Source organism: Ambystoma mexicanum, chromosome 14 (genome assembly GCF_040938575.1).
Source record: "Ambystoma mexicanum isolate Mex_15411 chromosome 14, UKY_AmexF1_1, whole genome shotgun sequence".
Lineage (NCBI taxonomy): Eukaryota > Metazoa > Chordata > Amphibia > Caudata > Ambystomatidae > Ambystoma > Ambystoma mexicanum.
The window spans coordinates 37153889-37166327 of NC_090940.1; the positions used below are offsets into that span (position 1 = coordinate 37153889).

The following is a 12439-nucleotide window of genomic DNA, read 5'->3' on the forward strand; positions in this document are numbered from 1 at the left end:
TCCCTTCCCATAGGTGGGGTGTGGGGGTTATGAGTGCTCCTGTGACTGCCCCCTGCCTTAGTACAGGGACACAGTTGGTGGTAATCTGGGGAACCTATATTTACCTCTTGCGGGTCCAGCATTCACTAGCTGGCGATACTCCCTGGCACCTTGGACCACCCCGCTATCACTTCCAAAGGTGAGGCCAGTGACTTCATCACAAGCAAAGTGTGTGAGAAACAGTGGGTGTGCCCCTAGAAGGAGACCACTTTCACTGAGAAACAGTGGGCGTGCCCTGAGAAGGAGACCGCTTTCACTGAGAAACAGTGAATGTGCCCTGAGAAGGAGACCACTTTCACTGAGAAACAGTGGGTGTGCCCTGAGAAGGAGACCGCTTTCACTGAGAAACTGTGGCTGTGCCTTGAGAAGGAGACCGCTTTCACTAAGAAACAGTGGGTGTGCCCCGAGAAGGAGACCGCTTTCACTGAGAAACAGTGGGTGTGCCCTGAGAAGGAGTCCACTTTCACTGAGAAACAGTGGCTGTGCCCCGATAAGGAGACCGCTTTCACTGAGAAACAGTGGGTTTGCCCCGAGAATGAGACCGCTTTCACTGAGAAACAGTGGGTGTGCCCTGAGAAGGAGACCGCTTTCACTGAGCAACAGTGGGCGTGCCCCGAGGGGGAGACTGCTTTCACTGAGCAACAGTGGGCGTGCCCCGAGAGGGAGACCGCTTTCACTGAGAAACAGTGGGTGTGCCCTGAGAAGGAGACCGCTTTCACTGAGCAACAGTGGGCGTGCCCTGAGAGGGAGACTGCTTTCACTGAGCAACAGTGGGCGTGCCCTGAGAGGGAGACCGCTTTCACTGAGAAACAGTTGGAGTGCCCCGAGAAGGAGACCGCTTTCACTGAGAAACAGTGGGCGTGCCCTGAGAGGGAGACCGCTTTCACTGAGAAACAGTTGGAGTGCCCCGAGAAGGAGACCGATCTTTCACTGAGAAACAGTGGGTGGTTCCTGAGAAGGAGACCGCTTTCACTGAGAAACAGTGGGTGTGTCCTGAGAAGGAGACTACATTCACTGAGATGTGCCCTCTGTGTTAGTTTTCAAAGAACCTACCTCACGGGGGTGGATGGACCACTCTGGCTCCCCTGCAAATATATCTCAGGGCGGTTGTGCACTGTGTTACTGCAAATAGGACATACACGACAAACCAAACACTAAGAAATAGACACGGAAAATAAGATAACAATGGACACAAATGAAAACACACAAGTCAGTCTCAGTTATAACAATGGAATGCATGTATTCAGACACAGCAAGGCATGATAAGCACTTCTAGCAAAACCAGAATTTGCACCCCTTATATTTGGGTGCAAACTGCAATAAATGTAAGCCTTTCAGGCTCCTGATGCAAACATTCTAATCACTACTTTCTAATGCATTGCAGCCTAATAACAACAGCTGCTAATGGCAAAATACATATGGCAAGTGTCAGCATTCCTCTCCAATCCACACCACACTTCACACTCCCTCTCATAAGACAATCCCTGTCTGATCGCCCCTTCCATCAAACCAAAAGCTCTGTGGGAGTGTTTGTCCTAATTCCCCATTGCACGTGTCTTATCAATCAGTTAGGCCTCATACTCCATCAGCAATACTCCCCATTTTTATGGCCGAGCTTCCCAAGAGCTCCCAGCATGACTCAAGCCTCTCTCTACTTTCCAGCTCCATCTGCCAGTCCTGCACAGAGCCTCTCTCCTTGGCCTCTCAGTGGTCTGGTCTCCTGCCAAAGCTCTGCCAAATCAATCTCATCTTCTCTCCCAGAATGCTTCCCCAAGCCGCATGTCAGCCGATTCTCCAAAAGCCTCTGTGCCGAACCGCCTCCAAAATGCCCCTCTAAAAGCTTCTCAAACGCTTCCCCACGAGCTTCTACAAAATCTTCTACCTACTGCTCGTTTCAGGCTCCCAGTTATAGTGTCTAATCACATCACTCTTTCTCCATGCTTACATGTCAAAACTCTCTTAGCAAGCATTTCTCTAAAACCAAGCGCCTAAAGGTCTGTTACGTCAATCTTTAACTCTCTCTAGTCCAGTGTGTTCTAGTCACCGTGACATTTCAGAGCATATCTTGTACATCCTATGGCCTTCTCCTGTCTGTGTGTGTTACGAAAACATACCATCCTCCCAGCCCTCCATCCATTGTCAGCTCTTTCTCTCCAGTGAAATCCCTCTATCCGTGTGTGCAAAGCACTCGTCACTGCCTCCCACCTTTCTGTCTGTCTGCGAGCAACCCAGGGTGCTGATATGCCAGGCCGCTTCATTTCTTCTGCTCGGCCAAAGGCGACCTAATCTGTCTGTTGACATTCCATGTACCAGTGTAACTCAAAGTGCACATTCATGCATACATAATAACATTATGTCTAAACATGTCTCTTCATATAACAAAGCAAAAAAATCCAGACCATCGTTCTTCGCCTGCCAAGCCATTACAGAAGGGGAAAAACCATATGCAAATCAGGCTTGGTCCCACCCCAAAAGGGGCAGTCCAGCCCGAACTGCTAGGTTACATCCCTTCTGCACGAGACCACAAGCATCCCCAAACATGTTTCAGCCTTGTTGGGCCTCATCAGTGAGGAGTAGCTTGGGTCTCTAGGCCCAGCAGGCAGAGGACCCACGTCTGGGCATACCCGTCCCACTCGGGGTGACAAAGCAAAAACAAAATGGTGATGGCTGGAATGTTTAGACTGAATCTTAATCACTGGCGTTCCTCTGGCCAACCTTCCAGACCATCGTTCTTAGCCTGCCAAGCCATTACAGAAGGGGCAGTCCAGCCCAAACTGCTAGGTTACATCCCTTCTGCACGAGACCACAAGCATCCCCAAACATGTTTCGGCCTTGTTGGGCCTCATCAATGAGGAGTAGCTTGGGTCTCTAGGCCCAGCAGGCACGGGACCCACGTCTGGGCATACCCGTCCCACTTGGGGTGACAAAGCAAAAACAAAAAGGTGATGGCTGGAATGTTTAGACTGAATCGTAACGACTGGCATTGCTCTGGGCAACCTTCCAGACCATCGTTCTTCGCCTGCCAAGCCATTACAGAAGGGGAAAAACCATATGCAAATCAGGCTTGGTCCCACCCCAAAAGGGGCAGTCCAGCCCAAACTGCTAGGTTACATCCCTTCTGCACGAGACCACAAGCATTCCCAAACACGTTTCGGCCTTGTTTGGGAGACTCTTGTTCAGAGGAGAATTGCCTAGCATTTCGATGCTGGACTCCCCCAGGGCAGGACAAAGACTGATATGTGTAGGATATTTATCCTCTGTGAAAGATAGTGAGCTAAAGACTCCGAGTAAGGCTCTTGTAACCAGGACTCATGTCTGGCAGAGAGTCTCCCATGACCCCCCTTGTTATTTGCATCTTCATATAACAAGCATATTCCTCTAGCAAAATGCATAGTCAAAGTGGCAGAATAATATGGATAATGGATATATCTGTCTCTGCAACTGTCTCTAAAATTGGCTCATGACAACATACAACAGTCCATATATATTTCCCGGTCAACCACGTTCACTGAGAAACAGTGGGTGTTCCCCGAGAAGGAGACCGCTTTCACTGAAAAACAGTGGGTGTGCCCTGAGAAGGAGACCGCTTTCACTGAAAAACAGTGGGTGTGCCCTGAGAAGGAGACTGCTTTCACTGAAAAACAGTGGGTGTGCCCTGAGAAGGAGACCGCTTTCACTGAGAAACAATGGGTGTGCCCCGAAAAGGAGACCGCTTTCACTGAGAAACAGTGGGTGTGCCCTGAGAAGGAGACCGCTTTTACTGAGAAACAGTGGGTGTGCCCTGAGATGGAGAACGCTTTCACTGAGAAACAGTGGGTGTGCCCTGAGAAGGAGACCGCTTTCACTGAGAAACAGTGGGTGTTCCCCGAGAAGGACACTGCTTTCATTGAGAAACAGTGGGTGTGCCCTGAGAGGGAGAACGCTTTCACTGAGAAACAATGGGTGTGCCCCGAAAAGGAGACTGCTTTCACTGAAAAACAGTGGGTGTGCCCTGAGAAGGAGGCCGCTTTCACTGAGAAACAATGGGTGTGCCCCGAAAAGGAGACCGCTTTCACTGAGAAACAGTGGGTGTGCCCTGAGAAGGAGACTGCTTTTACTGAGAAACAGTGGGTGTGCCCTGAGAGGGAGAACGCTTTCACTGAGAAACAGGGGGTGTGCCCTGAGAAGGAGACCGCTTTCACTGAGAAACAGTGGGTGTGCCCCGAGCAGGAGACTGCTTTCACTGAGAAACAGTGGCTGTGCCCCGGGAAGGAGACCACTTTCACTGAGAAACATTGGGCGTGCCCCGAGAAGGAGACCGCTTTCACTGAGAAACAGTGGGTGTGCCCCTAGAAGGAGACCGCTTTCACTAAGAAACAGTGGGTGTGCCCAGAAAAGGGGACCACTTTCACTGAGAAACAGTGGGTGTGCCCCCAGGACACCACTTTCACTGAGAAACAGTCACCGTGCCCTGAGAAGGAGACCACTTTCACTGAGAAACAGTGGGTGTACCCTGAGAAGGAGACCACTTTCACTGAGAAACAATGGGTGTGCCCAGAAAAGGAGACGGCTTTCACTGAGAAACAGTGGGTGTGCCCAGAAAAGGAGACCGCTTTCACTGAGAAACAGTGGGTGTGCCCAAAAAAGGAGACCACTTTCACTGAGAAACAGTCACCGTGCCCTGAGAAGGAGACCACTTTCACTGAGAAACAGTCACCGTGCCCTGAGAAGGAGGCCACTTTCACTGAGAAACAGTGGGTGTGCACCGGGAAGGAGACCACTTTCACTGAAAAACAGTGGGTGTGCCCCAGGAAGGAGACCACTTTCACGGAGAAACAGTGGGTGTGCCCCCGGAAGGAGACCGCTTTCACTGAGAAACAGTGGCTGTGTCCTGAGAAGGAGACCGCTTTCACTGAGAAACAGTGGGTGTGCCCCCGGAAGGAGACCACTTTCACTTAGAAACAGTGGCTGTGCCCCCAGAAGAAGACCGCTTTCACTGAGAAACAGTGGGTGCGCCCCCAGGAGACCACTTTCACTTAGAAACAGTGGCTGTGCCCCCAGAAGAAGACCGCTTTCACTGAGAAACAGTGGGTGTGCCCCGGGAAGGAGACCACTTTCACTGAGAAACAGTGGGTGTGCCCCGGGAAGGAGACCGTTTTCACTGAGAAACAGTGGGTTTGCCCTGAAAAGGAGACCGCTTTCACTGAGAAACAGTGGCTGTGCCCCCAGAAGAAGACCGCTTTCACTGAGAAACAGTGGCTGTGCCCCCAGAAGAAGACCGCTTTCACTGAGAAACAGTGGCTGCGCCCCCAGGAGACCACTTTCACTGAGAAACAGTGGCCTTGCCCTGAGAAGGAGACCACTTTCACTGAGAAACAGTGGCTGTGCCCTGAGAAGGAGACCACTTTCACTGAGAAACAGTGGCTGTGCCCCCAGAAGAAGACCGCTTTCACTGAGAAACAGTGGGTGTGCCCCGGGAAGGAGACCGCTTTCACTGAGAAACAGTGGGTGTGCCCCGGGAAGGAGACCACTTTCACTGAGAAACAGTGGGTGTGCCCAGAAAAGGAGACCGCTTTCACTGAGAAACAGTGGGTGTGCCCAGAAAAGGAGACCGCTTTCACTGAGAAACAGTGGGTGTGCCCCGGGAAGGAGACTGCTTTCACTGAGAAACAGTGGGTGTGCCCAGAAAATGAGGCCGCTTTCACTGAGAAACAGTCACCGTGCCCTGAGAAGGAGACCACTTTCACTGAGAAACAGTCGCCGTTCCCTGAGAAGGAGACCACTTTCACTGAGAAACAGTGGGTGTGCCCCAGGAAGGAGACCACTTTCACTGAGAAACAGTGGGTGTGCCCAGAAAAGGAGACCGCTTTCACTGAGAAACAGTGGGTGTGCCCCGGGAAGGAGACCACTTTCACTGAGAAACAGTGGGTGTACCTCGGGAAGGAGACCGTTTTCACTGAGAAACAGTGGGTTTGCCCTGAGAAGGGGAACGCTTTCACTGAGAAACAGTGGCTGTGCCCCCAGAAGAAGACCGCTTTCACTGAGAAACAGTGGGTGTGCCCCGGGAAGGAGACCACTTTCACTGAGAAACAGTGGGTGTACCTCGGGAAGGAGACCGTTTTCACTGAGAAACAGTGGGTTTGCTCTGAGAAGGGGAACGCTTTCACTGAGAAACAGTGGCTGTGCCCCCGGAAGGAGACCACTTTCACTTAGAAACAGTGGCTGTGCCCCCAGAAGAAGACCGCTTTCACTGAGAAACAGTGGGTGCGCCCCCAGGAGACCACTTTCACTTAGAAATAGTGGCTGTGCCCCCAGAAGAAGACAGCTTTCACTGAGAAATAGTGGGTGTGCCCCAGGAAGGAGACCACTTTCACTGAGAAACAGTGGGTGTGCCCCGGGAAGGAGACCGTTTTCACTGAGAAACAGTGGGTGTGCCCCGGGAAGGAGACCACTTTCACTGAGAAACAGTGGGTGTACCTCGGGAAGGAGACCGTTTTCACTGAGAAACAGTGGGTTTGCTCTGAGAAGGGGAACGCTTTCACTGAGAAACAGTGGCTGTGCCGTGAGAAGGAGACCGCTTTCACGGAGAAACAGTGGGTGTGCCCCCGGAAGGAGACCACTTTCACTTAGAAACAGTGGCTGTGCCCCCAGAAGAAGACCGCTTTCACTGAGAAACAGTGGGTGCGCCCCCAGGAGACCACTTTCACTGAGAAACAGTGGCCTTGCCCTGAGAAGAAGACCGCTTTCATGGAGAAACAGTGGGTGTGCCCCGGGAAGGAGACCACTTTCACTGAAAAACAGTGGGTGTGCCCCAGGAAGGAGACCACTTTCACGGAGAAACAGTGGGTGTGCCCCCGGAAGGAGACCGCTTTCACTGAGAAACAGTGGCTGTGCCCTGAGAAGGAGACCGCTTTCACTGAGAAACAGTGGGTGTGCCCCCGGAAGGAGACCACTTTCACTTAGAAACAGTGGCTGTGCCCCCAGAAGAAGACCGCTTTCACTGAGAAACAGTGGGTGCGCCCCCAGGAGACCACTTTCACTTAGAAATAGTGGCTGTGCCCCCAGAAGAAGACCGCTTTCACTGAGAAACAGTGGGTGTGCCCCGGGAAGGAGACCACTTTCACTGAGAAACAGTGGGTGTGCCCCGGGAAGGAGACCGTTTTCACTGAGAAACAGTGGGTTTGCCCTGAGAAGGAGACCGCTTTCACTGAGAAACAGTGGGTGTGCCCTGAGAAGGAGACCGCTTTCACTGAGAAACAGTGGGTGTGCCCTGAGAAGGAGACCACTTTCACTGAGAAACAGTGGGTGTGCCCCGGGAAGGAGACCACTTTCACTGAGAAACAGTGGTTGTGCCCCGGGAAGGAGACTGCTTTCACTGAGAAACAGTGGGTTTGCCCTGAGAAGGAGACCGCTTTCACTGAGAAACAGTGGGTTTGCCCCAGGAAGGAGACCGCTTTCACTGAGAAACAGTGGGTGTGCCCCCAGGAGACCACTTTCACTGAGAAACAGTGGCCGTGCCCTGAGAAGGAGACCGCTTTCACTGAAAAACAGTGGGTGTGCCCTGAGAAGGAGACCACTTTCACTGAGAAACAGAAACAGTGGGTTTGCCCTGAGAAGGAGACCGCTTTCACTGAGAAACAGTGGGTGCACCCCCAGGAGACCACTTTCACTGAGAAACAGTGGCCGTGCCCTGAGAAGGAGACCGCTTTCACTGAGAAACAGTGGGTGTGCCCTGAGAAGGAGACCGCTTTCCCTGAGAAACAGTGGGTATGCCCTGAGAAGGAGACCGCTTTCACTGAGAAACAGTGGGTGTGCCCCGGGAAATATCCCCTTGAAGATAGGTAAGAGAAAAACCTTGAGTGTGATAAGAAATCGAGGGAGGGGCCTTAATAGTGGCAAATGAATATATGCTGGGGGGGGGGCTTGAAAGTGTCTGGTGGGTTCTAAGTACTGCAGATACCTCGAGAACCTTTAAAAGACATGAGGCGTGGGTAAATAAATGAGTAGCCTAACAGATGGGCAGAGCATTCTTACCTTATAAAACTGCAATCTAATCAAACTAACTCAATGCAGGTGCCAGCCTTCAGCCACTGTGGAGGAAATGTGTGCACCCCATGTATTTATTCTACTGACAAGACTTCGACCCTGTGCCTTCAGAGTAATACAAGAATCAGCTCCAAGTGTCTGAAACTGATGACGCTATACTTAACTTGGGCGATCTCGCCATCTGCTGGAGGCCAGCAGCATTGCCACCCATCTTTTCTTTGACTTCAGTGCAGAGAAATCAGATGTCCCGGCAGAAGCCTGGCTATTTATTTATTAAATATTTTTTTTTTTTTAGAGCGCGCCTAATTCATACCTGAGTTCGGTTTCTAAGCGCGGATCGGGATTCGAAGCTTTGTTGCTCTGCGTGGTCTTGCTTCCAGATCCGGGATTCAAACCTTTGTTGCTCTGTGTTGTCTTGCTTCCAAGAGCAGCGCGTTGCCCCTGTGCTATCCTGCGTTCACAGAAGAAGACATTTTCTGTACCCTACCAGGGCTGAGTCCAGGCTAACTTAAAGTCTATAGTTAATGGGCCCTGGGAAATGGGGAGTGTGCCATGGGAGAAATAAATGTGTGCTGGGAAAGGAAGGAATGTGTTCTGGGAAAGGGAGGAATGAGTCCTGGGAAAGGAAGGAATGTGTCCTGGGAAAGGAAGGAATGCGTTCTGGGAAAGGAAGGAATGTGTTCTGGGAAAGGGAGGAATGTGTCCTGGGAAAGGAAGGAATGTGTCCTGGGAAAGGAAGGAATGTTTTCTGGGAAGGGAAGGAATGTGTCCTGGGAAAGGTAGGAATGTGTCCTGGGAAAGGAAGGAATGTGTCCTGGGAAAGGAAGGAATGTGTTCTGGGAAGGGAAGGAATGTGTCCTGGGAAAGGAAGGAATGTGTTCTGGGAAGCTGGGAATACGTCCTGCGGAAGAGGCACTGCGGGGCTGAGAACCCGTGAATGTCTCTTGTGGTGCATGGACCTTGCACTGGGGAATGAGTAAGTGTCCCTCCTAAACAAGGGAGGTTCCCAGGAAAACCAAGACTGTGCCCTGTGGAAACAATGAATGCGCTCCGGGGCAAAGGGAATTCCTGTGGAATAAAGGGAATGACTCCAAGAAATCAGACACGTGCCCTGGGGAAAGAGGGAACGTGTCAATGGATGCAGGGGTGGAGCCAGCCTCAATATTTTGGGACAGATGGAGGACAGTTTAAAAAAAAAGTTCACTAGTGCGGTCGTGAGTGACACCCAATGCCCATCGCCCTTCCAAGTTGCTACGTGCCCACTATCAACTCCGCCTTTGCCCTGTGCACTCTGGCCTCGGTGACCCGCGGCAAACATGTGATGTGAGGTGGCCAAGGGTCCCTACATGTCAAGCGGTGGGGTAACTTTGCTGAAAATATTGGGGGGGGGGCACAACATCTAAATGAATGGTGCCCCCTGCCAAATGAGTGGGACAAAATGGTGTGCCACAAAAGTTGGGTGGCAGGGGGGACAAACACCCTTGTCCCCCCTAAAATTACACCCATGATATCAAGCACATGTGCCTCAGTGCCTCGCCAAGAACTGGATGTGTGGCCTGCAGGTTACACACACATCACTGCAGTAGGTGCATTAACCCATCGGGCGGTCGTATCCGTTTTTAAACCTTGCCCTAGTAAAAAGGACACTATTTTCTTCACCTATCATCACGCCTTCCTTCGGCCCATGAGAGACAGCTTTCACTCTTGAGTTTCACAAAGAGATGGCGCTGTGCCAGGGTTGAGCTTTGGGCATGCTGAGCTGGGCATGGGGTGGCTTCTGTCCTCTGCACTGTGTGTTTTCCGCTGCTTCCTGTTAATGGCCGCTTTTACACGTTCTGCTCCCACAGGTGAGGGATTGGCCGGGCTCTAACGCGGTGGCGCCCCCTTTCTCATCTGCGCCCCTTCCGGCTGCAGACTCCAATGAGCCGCTCTCAGGCTACGCCACCGAATGCTTGTGTTAAGGGAGTTTAGTAGCTTTTTCCGAAAGTTGCCCTGTGTATTAGCCTCGAGTCTCGGCAGTGGGCGAGGTTCCGTGAATTCCTCCCACTGCCAATGTCCGGAAGTTGGGCCCAGGTGCAGGTGGTAGAGCCCCTGCAGAAAGCAATACAGAGCGTGTAGTGCAGCGGACGCCCAGCAGGTGGCAGTGGGAGACCAGACATCACACACCCCACATTCTCCCAGCGCGGGATCTGAGCACATCGTTCCTCTACACCAGGCTTGTCCAACCTTTTTGAATGTGGGGCCGAAGCATTAACTTTTTGTCACCCAGTGGGCCGGCGAGCCAAAAGTCAACAACCTCACCCAAAGCAGTATATTAAAAAGCGATATTGTGTGACCTTTGACACAATAACATCACAGGCAGTGATAGCCATGCAGTCCCAAGGATAGCTTTTGGTGTCATGGGCAGTGATCAAAGGTTAGTTGCTTGTGATTTCTTTCAGTGTCTATGTGTTAATATTTTTCTGAAATAGTGGGGGCGACCGAGCATAGCGAGGGAGCTACAAGGTTCTAGGGAGGGTTTGGGGGGGTTCCCCCCCCAAGAATTTTTTTTCAAATATGGGGTTGAAATGGTGCATTTTACAGCAGAAAAGGTGACCAAAAAGCCATAAGTGTACAATCAGTTCTAAAGGGGAACATGAAAATTCCATGTCACCAACAGCAGAAAAGAACATTGTAGAGCACAACACATTTTAATGATCAATGTGTCCAGAGTGTATAACAGCTCTCTCACGGATGTAACACATCGTCATGCTGGTTGTACCCAAAATATGCCTCTGTAGCAACATGTCTATGCTGGCTGTTCCCAATTTAGGCCAGCATTGTTCTGTACAAAGCATGATTGATGCTGCCTGAGCATGTGCAGTGTGCCCAATACATATGGCAGCTTATCTCTGTAATACACATTACTTCTGTGGTGATGAAAGAAGCATAATTCAATTCAACAGATAAAATGTGGAAAAGCGATCACCCAAAGGTGAACCTAATTGAAGAAACGCAATGTGAGCACAATCTAAAAGTATGCAACCTAGCAGGCCTAGTGCACACTTTACCTTTTCTTTCACCAATAAATCGGGGGGGAGAGCGCGAACGCAGTCCCCCACTACCAGAAATAATGCAGTCGTGTATCCCGCATTTGGGAACATAGCATGGGTCAGCAAATCCGATGTGCAATGGGTAAGCCTCACCCTGGGAGATCTGCCCTTGAGATCACATTCTCCCCTGCCAGCTAAGTATGAGTTGCATGCAAGAGGGCAGGGGTTGGGTCAGTTCTGGGAAGCCCCGCTAAGCGAGGGTGAGAAGGCAGGCCCTGACCCAGCCCCAACCGCCCAATCCCTGGAAGCTCTGAGCGTCTGCAGAGCTGCCTGTCCCGCGTGTAGGGGGAAGCTCCAGCAGGCAGAGCCCAGCAGAAGAGCAGATTGTAGCGCAGTTTCTTTCTCCCATCAGGTGCTGCTCGGCCCAAGATTTGCATAAATAGCAGGATGGCTTGAGCAGGCCTGTTGCAGTCTGCCCACTGGCCTGTCAGCCCCACACGGGCCCATGGCCCTCCTGAGCGTAGCTGCTCAGCGCTGGCCCCATTCACACCATCATAATCATCCTGGACCTCGACGCTCCACCACCCCTGAATCTCTGAGTTCTGCTTAATGACAATGCTGAAGCTTTGACATCTTTGCCGTAACGATATGCCGTGTTGTGTCAGCCGAGCCTGCACAGCGCCAAAGGCAAGTATTCCCTTGTCAGGGCCCAGAGGTCACTGAGTCTTCCAGTGCCATCCACTTGGCACGGCCTACTGTTCCCAGCGTTTTCTACCCACAAATCAGCACCACTGCCAAACAGAACTGCGTAATTGGGGCCCATCGCTGCTGCTCTCCGACTTGACCCCAGCCCAGCGCAAAGGCACCCATGCTTCTGGTCTGATGCTGAAAAGCCTGGCTCTGCTGAGATCCGAAAGACAAGAACTAAGGTATTTTGTACTATTGTTTTTTGTGTTGCAACTGTATCAGCTCACACCTCTCCTGAAGGGTATAGGTTGCCCTCAGACTGCCCTACCAAAAGAGTGAAAATAAGTTATACCTGTTGGGCTTGCCTGTTTCACTTTTATGATTGGGATCACTGCTGCATGGGTATTAAGCGCGTTATAAATAACCTATCATACCACTCGTATTTTCTCCAGAGCTGCAGCAACTATTCGAAGTGTACTCCGATCCATTTTGTGAACAAACTCAATCCACTAACAAACGAAAACTTTGGTTCCCATTGATTTGGATTCGGATTTTGTTTCCTTTCTATACATTTCTGGAGAGCATTTTTTGAAAGGTTGTTCTTGAGTGTGTAGATTATTTGCTATTGCCCACTTTTGCTGAACGGCAATTTCGAA

At 51.3% G+C, this 12439-nt stretch overlaps 1 protein-coding gene and 1 non-coding gene across 2 annotated transcripts; one reads left to right on the plus strand and one right to left on the minus strand.

Annotated features, from left to right (window-relative positions):
- The first annotated feature begins 309 nt into the window (after positions 1 to 309).
- On the plus strand, positions 310 to 7863 carry LOC138527151 (zinc finger protein 91-like). The gene is made up of 5 exons (XM_069638259.1): positions 310 to 1071; positions 3517 to 4359; positions 4456 to 4944; positions 5080 to 6156; positions 7084 to 7863. The coding sequence occupies exons 1-5, from the start codon at positions 310 to 312 to the stop codon at positions 7861 to 7863; spliced, it is 3951 nt and encodes a 1316-aa protein (XP_069494360.1).
- A 3273-nt stretch (positions 7864 to 11136) lies between these two features.
- On the minus strand, positions 11137 to 11298 carry LOC138527715 (U1 spliceosomal RNA). The gene has a single exon (XR_011284018.1). It is a non-coding gene; the product is annotated as a U1 spliceosomal RNA (small nuclear RNA).
- Between the last annotated feature and the right edge of the window lie 1141 nt (positions 11299 to 12439).